The 11,211-nt window shown below is 31.4% G+C and overlaps 1 protein-coding gene across 1 annotated transcript in view; it reads left to right on the forward strand.

Moving 5' to 3' along the window:
- Nucleotides 1-5,250, forward strand: part of LOC106882330 (synapse-associated protein 1) — a 56,438-nt gene extending 51,188 nt beyond the window's left edge. The window contains exon 6 of the mRNA XM_052971019.2: nt 1,960-5,250. Coding sequence (XP_052826979.2) covers nt 1,960-2,105 — 146 coding nt within the window. The 3' untranslated portion in view covers nt 2,106-5,250. The remainder of the gene's footprint in view (nt 1-1,959) is intronic.
- The last annotated feature ends 5,961 nt before the right edge of the window (nt 5,251-11,211 follow it).

The following is an 11,211-nucleotide window of genomic DNA, read 5'->3' on the forward strand; positions in this document are numbered from 1 at the left end:
TGGTCCTGTTGCTTGGAGATGGTAGGAGTTCACTCCACTGCTTGCAATTGTATCGGTTGCAGCTGTGCATCATTAACCAGCTAGAGGAGATGTCCTCTTGGGGTTAAAAGATCGCAGTAGAGTCCACTTGAATGGACAGCCATGTTAAAGTGGCTACAAATATTACTTGACAGTACAACTACTGCATTGATCTCTTAGAGAGATTTTAGAAATAGTGACTTGATTTGAGAGATAGCAATATTTTTCAATATATATTTATATATATGCTAGTGTGTGCATGCTATCTTTAAGATAGCATATTTTACATTGATTTTATATCATTGTATCATATATTCCTATAGTGTAATATGCATACGTATACATATTGCATATAGGTAGGAACAATATTCAACAAAGGGTGGTGTGTGTAGAATATCTGAAGACAGCTGTTTCACTCTTTAGGTGTGGTTCAATGGGGATTTGGTTGTTACTGAAAGGAAAGCTATGAGCATTATCAAAGTACACTGGAATTATTATTGAATATATTCTTTGTGTATATTGTTACTACAACAGTTACATTTTATGGATGGGTTTTCTTAGATTATTGTATAATCCCCAGGTTATTCCTGACATTTTAGTGAGTCTATCACATATGTTTGTTTCATTGGGAAGCTCTACAAATTATGTCCTGAAAATCTGATACCTTCATAATGGTTGTGATGAGTCTGTATTGTTTGTTCTTTATGTTATTGGGTAAATATTTATTCACTATCTGAAAGTATTAATGAATGTGGATGAAGTAATACTAATTAAAAAGCTTTAAACTTTTCTGGTATAAGATATTTCCATTTGATTTGTGTATATGGATGGTGCTGAGTTTACATGCAAATATGTGTGGGAAGAGTATTAGTGTGCATGTATATTTAATTGAGAATAATTTGGCTCTATTTTCAGGTTTTAAATTATTAATCGCTTTCAACCAGAAATCAATTTTTGCAATACAAATCTCAGAAATACCTGAAGTGAAAGGAAAAATTTTCAAATTTTATTCTTAAATTATAATATATTTTTCATTTGTTTTAGTTTCTTCTCAAGCCATGCCTGGCTCATAAAAAGCCGGTTTCCCAGTTTCATTGGTACATAGGCTCCCCACCTGGACGGGATGCCAGTCCATTGCAGGTTGGCTTGCGGTATATGGATGTCCTGGATCCAGCCTTCACTGGACAATACCTCTACTTCAATTCCCACTGTCCATACAGTGTAAAGAGAGGGATTGCTCAGTGCCTAAAACATTGAGCAAAGAATATAAGTAGCAATCCTGATACACACCACGAAGAAATGATCACGCTAAGTAACAATCTATTAAGCAACAACTATCCCAAAAGCATACTATCCACTCCAATTATGAAGAGACGATGAAACCCTTAAGCTGACCACAGTCTGTCTACCCTGTATGAAAGGCCTCTCCGAAAAGATACATAAGATATGTGACCCATATGCCATCAGGACAGTATTCAAGAGTAATACAACACTTCACAAATATCTCCTTTGAGTAAAACCACCAATAGAAGAGAATATGACCAAAGACTGCTTGTACTCCATCCCATGCAGCTGTGGCAGGTTATACAAAGGTGAAACGTGTTGCCCTCGCAAAATAAGGGTAGAGGAACATCGCAAAGCTGTGACATGAGGAGATATTGATAAATCGGGTATAACTGATCAAAAATAGAGTAAAGTTCAATAGAAGGAAAGATGGAGGTAGAAAATTGTCAACAATTCACATGTGGCTCCATTTTAAAATGACCGGAAGACATATATACACATTCTTGTTATTTTGTTTTCTGTTGAATATTCTATATATTATTCCTAATTGTTAGTCTTTTCATACATATTTCTTTACAACATGGAATATTTTCCTTTCAAGGAATTGCTGTCTATATATTACTGATGTTTTTTTTTTTTTCCTCAAACTTTTTCCAGATGCAGAAGACATGCCACAGTGGGAGAAAGAATTGCAGAAGGAACTTCAAGAATATGATATGGTGGATGATAGTGTGACAGCTGAAGACATCGACTTGGAGAAAGAAATTTTGCAACAGCTTGAGGAGGAGAACAAAACAGCCTGAAGAGGATTCACTTCTATTGTCATATTTGACCAGCTGTATTTTTCCTCTCTCTTTTCTCTCCCCCTCTCTCTTCTATACAACTATCACCAAAATTGTTAGTAGTACTTTTCTTTTGGTTCTTTACTGATCATGTATTTTCATCTGTTGTTATTGTTGCTATCATCATTAGAGTCATCATCAGTGTAGCCTGTTGAACACTGCACTTGAACTGCTCTTGTTAGTAGTGGCAGGGTTACTTTTTGTGAATTTGATTTCATACCAGTGTTTGTTGGCTGGACAAAACTCATGATAATAGAACTGGTTATTGTTACTACTAATATTACTACTAATACTTCGGTTGCTGCTGCAACTACTTCAACTAAATAGCAATATTACATCTACCACTACTACGAATACTACTGCATTACATTCCCACATTTTTATTTGTCATAAGACCAATATTACATATTAACTAAAACATTTATATTCTTTTTACCACATTCAAGCACATAAGCATATGTGTTTTAACTGAAGTAATTTTTTTTTTGAATTTCAATTTTCAATACTTGTATAGTTTATATTTTAGTTTAAATAATTAATTTCTAAATTACTAACAGAAGCTATGAAAAATATGTCATGCAAATAATTTTTGTTAATGTTTTATGACATTAATAGGCATTACCATTCTTTTATTTATTGTTTGTTTCTTTCCATTGAGACTTTTAACTCAGAATATATATATATATATATATATATATATATATATACATACAATATATATATATATATATACATACAATATATATACATATCTTTATATATATATATATATATATATATATATATATATATATATATATATGTATATATATATTCTAGCTTAAAAAATGTCTTAATAAACATGCACACATACATAGTATTCTTCTTTCATTTTCCAAAATGGTTTGTTAAAGAATATTTTAAAAAATTAAATATTAAACACTAAAAAATAAGATGTAAATAAAAAAATTATTTTGATAAATTATTTTCTGTTAAATATTCTTTATACTGCTCCTTATTATTAAACCTTTTTTAATTATTTCTTCTTTTTAAAATGGAAACTTTTCCTAAAAGCTTCACTGATGATGGATACATTCAGAACTATGCATGGGCATTGGGAAGCTTTCTCTAAATTCAGACTTTACATTTTGTAGAATTGTAAAACTATTCTCAGAGAAAATTTCTCAAATTCTCCATCCTCTATTTCAATTATTTCATTTTGTATTATGTCATATTTTTGCTGAAATTAATTAGAAAAGTAAATAATATTTTATCATTTGTGTGTGTGTGTGTTTTAATCCTAGTAAATTTTTTTTTGTCCAAATATGTGCATTAAAAAATTTAGTATATGATTGCTTGACTACAAACAATGAGTTTGTTTAGGGTAGCGAAGAAGGACAGAATGGGTATGTACACACACACACACACACACACACATATACACACACACACGTGCACACACACACACACACACACACACACACACACACACACACACACGTGTGTGTGTGTGTGTGTGGCTACTTTTAGTTATGTAAGTTTATATCTTAGATAAAATTTTGTCTTCAACTTTGCCTTTCATCTTTCTGGAGGTTGATGAAATATGTACCCAACACTGATGATATCGACTCCAGAAACTTGTTGAACAATCATCATCATGATCATATGATTATTGTTAATATTAACAACACAGTTAAGATAAATCAGATAGTTTACTGTTACTGTGACCCTTCAGAGCTACGCTGACGGTTCAGTTTTGTCTTTCATTCTTTCGGAATTGGTAAAATAATTAATATAATTTTAGATCAGATAGATGGATGAAATTATTTTTGAAAACTTTGTTATTGTTTTATATTATTTATACGGTTTTCTGTTTTATAACCACGAACTAAATGTTAATTACTACAAGGATCAACATTTAAAAATATATATTATTTCATTTAGGATAATCAACCTAAATATTTTCCACCTAAATAAACAAACCAAATCATTGCACAGCAGGTGTGTTATGAAATTAACTAAATGACCAATCTATCAATCAATTCAAGAATCACAGATAACAATATACTAGCGACTCAAGGTATTTATTATTGATCTGTATGATTCTCATCAAATCTATTAAAATACATCAGATTTCAATTGTCATATGTATTTGTGTGTATGCAACTAAATGTATAACATAGGCATATTTCTTATTGCAATAATAAAGAAAATTTCAGTAATATTGCAAGTTAACAATATTTAATGAATCAACTCTCTCTCTCTCTCTCTCTCTCTCTCTCTCCTTTCTCACTCTCCTTTCTCACTCTTACCCTTCCCCCTTCACACATACACATTATGGCCATTGAAACACTGCTATTTTACATTTCTGGGTTTAGATTTACTTAACGTAGACTTTGTTTATTATTCAACAAAACAAATAAATTTTGTGAACTCACTTGACTCGTCTCTTCTCTCCTTACAAACTAGGCTTTGGGCCTAGTAGAAACGAATCATAAATTGCTTCATTTTATTAATTTTTCTGTTTCCAAATATCATTTCAATAATTCAGTTGCTTTACCCCCACCCCCACCCACTAACCCACCATTTTCTTCCTTTAACATATTTAATAATTTTCTTTTTCTATCTATTAATTCTTATTGAAATTTGCATTATGAAAGTTATCAAGTTAGCTGTCTATTGTTGACAGTTTCTGAAGCTAATTATTGTTGTTGTTTTTATTATTAGTCTTGCTTGAGGTCAACTTTGCCTTTCATCTCTCTAGGAACAATTAAATAAAGTACTAGCCAAGTTCCTCAAATTCCAGGCCTTGTACTCATGCTGGAAATAGACTACTACTACTACTACTACTACTACTACTACTACTACTACTACTACTACTACATGTTAACAGAATGGTTAAAGCATCAGAATGCATTGTCATATTTGTTCTAGCTCTTTATGTTCTGAAGTCAACATTGCTTTCTCATTCCTCCGGGGTTGATGAAAAATAAAAGTGCCACTCAATTACTGGGGTTGATGTAATCAACTGACCCTACCCTCACATTCCAGGCTTTCTGTTTATGTCATAAATACAGGAAGTGGATTAGCAGAATTGTTAGATTATCAAAAGAAAAAAAAAAAGAAATACTTTGCTGTATTTATTCCAGCTCTAAATTCTCTGAGTTCAAACCCTTCCTAGGTAAACTTTGCCTGACACCCATCTGGGGTTGATATTATCTAAATCTTGTCTCCCAAAATCACCTGCCTTGTGCTTAAATTAGAAACATTTATTAAAAATGAAAGTAATATTATTAAACATCAATATTATTGTTGGCAAGTGTTTTAGAGATGATGTATATTCTCACAAAGTCAGTAAAATAGATGTTTCCCAATAAAGCAGTTAACCTTGACAGAAACAAACACTGCATCTACCCATTTCTTCTTTCTTAAAAATCTCAGGTTCATGCTTAATACCATTTTTAATATTTTCTTTTATGTTTATCGCAAGAGCCAGAGAATTGATGTTTGATGAATACTTAATTCTTGGTGAGAAGCATTTTACTTTATGTACATCACCAATACCCTTAACAGAAATATGAATGTTATAAAAAGCAGTTTTCTTTCTTTTACAAATTTCAGGCATTTGTTGTTATTACTGATGTTGCATCTACCTGTTGTTAGTTGTTGACTAGCATATATTTTGATAGTTTTATTTATTTAGTGGTATTAATTTTATTCCTATTCTCAAAACTAATTATTGTGGACAGTGATAAAACTTTCTCTGTAAACTGAGTCCATGATTTGGTTTCAGTTACTAATTATAACTGCTCTGACATAATACTTGGGGGAAAACATAATGTGACAGTTTCTTTATAAACCTGCAACTATGTAAGAAATATTGTTGTTGTTATTGTTATGGTGGTGAGGCTGGAAGAATTCTTCCAGCTCTTTATGTTCTGAGTTCAAATGATGCTGAAGTTGACTTTGTTTTTCACACTTCCAGGGTCAATAAAATAAGTATCTGCTGAGTACTGTGGTCAGTGTTATTGACTTACCCACTCCCCCTAAAAAATTGCTGGCCTTGTGCAAAAGAAATTATTGTTATTTTTTGTTGTTATTATTGTTATTTAATCCCAGGTCAGAACTGATTGAACAGACCTTAGATGACAAGTGTTCAAGCCATGACCATCCCATATTCCCCACCCCATTTTTTTTTTTTGCTAATGAGAAGCACATTTCTCAGTATGTCCATCCCATTCCAAAATAGATTGTAATTTAAGGGAGATTTGGCTGCCATTTCTAGCAGGTCAGATTTTGAATTACTGTTAAGAGGGCAATGGAGTAACAGTAATGGTAAAACTTCAGATTTAATTTCTTGTAGTATTTAGTTATGTCCCAATAGATTCTAAGATCAAATCCTACCTGAACAGATATTACCTTTCATTTCTTTGGGATTGATTAAAAATGTGTAACAAGAGTCAATTTAATCAATGTCACACTGTTCCCCAAATTTATGATCTTGTTGTAAAGCCAGAAACATTATAATTGTTATAAAGGGGTGGGCTGGCAGAATCATTAGAGCATTGGGTTAAATGCATGCAGTACTTCTGCTCTTGTTCTTTATCTTCTGTGTTCAAATCCCACTGAGATCAACTTTGCCTTTCATCCTTTTGGAGTTGAAATAAGTACCAGTGAAATACTGGATCAAAATAGTCAACTTCCCCCACGCCTCAAAAACTGATGGCCCTCTACCAAAATTTGAAGCCATTATCATTATTATTATTATTATTATTATTATTATTATTATTATTATTATTATATTTTCAATGGATTTTTGCAAATTATTCACTGCTCATTAATGTTCCTAATTTGTTTGCAGTATTGTTATTTTTTAGGGGTTGGGGAGATGTTTGATGTGATATATCTAATTTGATGCGTTTTGTCATTTTTTAATGTTACTACTGTTTGTTGCGAATGCTTTTATTCGAAAGCCAATTATGCAGAGTATGTTCAATATAAGTTGTGGTGTTTAAGCAATGAGCTTCCAGAGTCGTTAACATGCTGGACAAAATGCTTAGTGACTTTTCATCTGACTCTATGATCAGAGTTCAAATTTCGTTGAGATCGACTTTGCTTTTCCTCCTTTTGGGGTTGATAAAATAAGTTACCAATTGAGCACTGAGGTCAATGTAATCAATTTATCCCCTCCCCTGAAATTGCTGGCCTTGTGCCAAAATTTGAAACCAATACAAGTTGTATTGTGCTGAGATGTTTTATTATTGAATTCAGTGTATCTTATGTGCAAAAGCCCACTGTATTTAGTGAGGTTATTTTTGGAGAGCATATGTAAATTTGTAAACTTTGGTATGTTCTTTTTATCATATTTAGTACTTTGATGATTTTTTTAATGCCTTATTATTATTATTATTATTATTATTATTATTATTATTATTATTAATAATAATAATAATAATAATAATAATAATAATTGTTAGAATGGTGAATTTGCAGAATTGTTAGTGTTGGAAAAATGCCCTGAATTACTTCTGATTCTATACATCTTGAATTCAAATCCTACCAAGACCAACCTTGCCTGTCATTCCCCCTGGGGGTCAATAATATAAAATGTCAGTCAAGTATTGGGAGTCAATGGTATCAACAAACTCTTCCTCAGAAATTACTGGTCTTGTGCCTAAATAGAAACACTGATTGTTCATTATAAATTCTTCAGTGCTGAGTGATATTTGGATCAGAGAAATTTGGGATATCAAAATACACACCTTATCCTTTCTGTCTTTGATATGATGGTTTGCTTTGATCTCCTTGTCAGAGGAGATCAAATATATCATGCACTGAATTTCTTATATGCTTCTGCTATTTAGCTTTGGCTTTCAAATGGAGGTGATAGTATAAATTAATATATTATATACTAATATATTTTGCTATGTATCTAGATGTGTCTGGATATATTTGTAAAATAATTATTATAGTATTTTTTTTTACCACAAATACTCTAGAAGTAAGATTCTGCAGATACAAAGTTGGTTTGGTTTCTATTCTTCATTGTAAGCTTTTCTCCCATACTATTAATATTCTTGAGAGAGGCATTACTGTCTGCATTAATTTCTCTACCAATATAAACTGAGACCTTATATTAACAGGCACTATATTGCCAAGATAAAATTATCAGATAACTAAGTACATGACTCAGCTATAATTCTTAACTGGAACTGGATTGTAGTTACTTCATAACTTTTTCATTGCTCTTTCTGTGTAAATCTGAAATTTTATAATTATCTAAGAAATGATAGCATTATTCTTGTTGCTGTATATCACAATAATTAATTGAATTAATATTATAGATAAATATATTGTGAACAATTCAAAGAAGTTTTTAATATATGTTTCAGGAATATTGCATGGGTTGCATTTGAAACACTTTGTTTCTTGTGAACTTCTATAGATGCTGAAAAAAGGCCCAGTCATTAATGTAAGGGGCCAAAGTCAGTATTACTGTCAGAGAATATAATGTAAAATGTATAACTTCTAACATTTTCTGTAAACACTTTGTGGATGGACATGTATGAGTGTGCTTCTTAGTTTCTTTTTGCCATTACAACGAAGGTCATACTGTAGCACTGTATGTGTATAGGTAAAGATGTGACCAACATCTCCTCTGCTTCATATTCACAGTAGATTGCTACTGACCTATGTAAAATCATGCTATTGTTTTTTAACTAATTATCTCTGCTTCACATTCACTATATGTTGCTAGTACCTAATCAAATATATGTGAAGCTGGATACAAACTTTTATTTATTGTTACCTATTTACTCATCAGCTTATAGATATATTTACCAATGCACACATGGCACTACAGTATGGCCTTGTCTGTAATAGACCAAAGAACACTCAAGCACACACAAACATAATGCATAAAGCAATCTCTCTTTCTCTCTCCCCCTCTCTCTATGTGTGTGTGTGTACTCAACTCATTAATTATTTATTTATAAGTTATTCATGATTTTAAAAAACAACTCAGTACATATATGATGTAGAGTATAAATATTTTTTATTAAAAGAATATCTTATCTGTTATAACAGACTTGTCTAGAAAATTGCCTTTGTACTTTAAAATCGATTATAGCATATAAAATGATTTAAATTATATATATATATATATATATATATATATATATATATATATAACTCTCTCTCTCTCTCTCTATATATATATATATATATATATGGGTGGAGGGGTGTTTGTGCGTGTGCACACATACACACACATACATATATAATGCTTGTAAATATATAATATGCATTTTGTATAAGTGAAAGAGGAACAGAAAACAAAAAGCTTATGAAAGTTATTATTGTGTCTATTAAAGAATAAGTGACTCTTTTTTAATGCAATAGCTACCCTTGGCCAGAAAAATTGTCATCTTTCTTGATATGACCCTCTATTTTCCCTTTAGTTTTTCTTGTAAATCAAACGTCACACACTTGTTGTTTTTACCCAAATGAGGATCAGCTTTCTAGCATTTTATTTGCAGCTGTGCAGTCGTCTTCATATTAACATTTTTTATCATTTATTCAGCAAAGAAAAGGCAGCATAAGTAGTTTTTCCTAATTATTTGTTTTATATGTCCTTTCTTGATTTATTTCTTACAGTTATGAATCTACCATTTTTTAGGATGGAGAGAGAGTATGTGGTGAAATTTACCACACTAGGTTTTATTCTTTTGATTTCATATTTCTGTTTTATTATGATGAAATAGTAGTAAACTCTAACTCCAGGTAAGCTAAAATCACAATGCAATTTTACATCACACCGAATGGCCATAAGTGTCTCCCCAACCAATCACCGAAAGACAGTAGTGTTAACCATCCTTTGAGGAACAGTTCACATTAAATCATGAGTAAAATGAATCAAATTGATTTATTATTGACGAAACATCACTTCCTTCTTTTATACATTTGAGGGAACTCAAGTTAAGAAACCATTACATCTTGTTCAGTTGCCAATCAATGCCCCTCCCCTTTTCTCTCCACTTGATTAACTGCTTCCATTTTATTTGAGAGTTCGCAGCAAGGGGCAATAAATACTGCTGATGAAATTTGACTGGAATCTTCTATGGGGATTTACCTAAGATGGGAAATTGTGTCATTTGTTCCACTTGTACACTTTTTGATAATAGCAATAATACCATATCATTAAAGACTTTTAGTTGCTGTTTTTATTCAGATACAGAATGTTGTTGAGGTTTTTGTTAATTTTTATGCTTTTATTATCTGTAGAGAAAATGGAATTCTGAAGTCGCTACCATTACAAGATGAAATGTTATAGCATCTTGTAATGTTTGTTCATAGTTGTGACAAGCATAATTAAACCCATTCTTGGAAAATCTACCAGAACTTAATTTCAGTTCTCAGTTGTCACCATTTCACCGTAGTTATGTTACTGATGATGTAAAGAAAGATTTGACTCTCACACATCCTCATGGCATAGCCACATGGAAGCCTGAGACATTATCAGAAATTAATAAACTGTTCCCAGTTGAAGATAGTAATGTTTTAAATGTGCATAAAATTCTTATGAATGTGTGTGTGCATCTATGTGTGTGTGTCTATACATATAATACAGACACACATTCTTACCATATTCCATACTTTTCATTTCCTACTTTGGTGTCTACATAAAATTTTGGTTCAACAGAAAAATATATTAATTTTGACAAAAAAAAAAAAAGTATATAGGTGGGAGGGAATTGCATACTCCTTAAAATCCTTAAAGGACCACTTTTTTTTATGGAACATTTGTTACTCTTTGTGTATTATTGGGTGTAAGGATGCTGCACCACAGCGTTACTTCTACTTGTTACATTCTTGAAGTTTCCATCATCAGCTGGGTTTCTTGACATAAAATTTTAAAAATTACAAAAAAGAAATCAAGAATACAAAAAAAAAAAGCGATAGTTTACTATATAAGTTTCACTTTAAATGGATTCATATGGCCAGTTCTTCATACTGAGCTATGAAATTTTTTTTTTATTAGTATGCTTCTATGCCAGGCATATTTTACACAAATTTCGTTGTGGGTAGG

This window comes from Octopus bimaculoides, chromosome 10 (genome assembly GCF_046866305.1).
Source record: "Octopus bimaculoides isolate indiv1 chromosome 10, ASM4686630v1, whole genome shotgun sequence".
Taxonomy (NCBI): domain Eukaryota; kingdom Metazoa; phylum Mollusca; class Cephalopoda; order Octopoda; family Octopodidae; genus Octopus; species Octopus bimaculoides.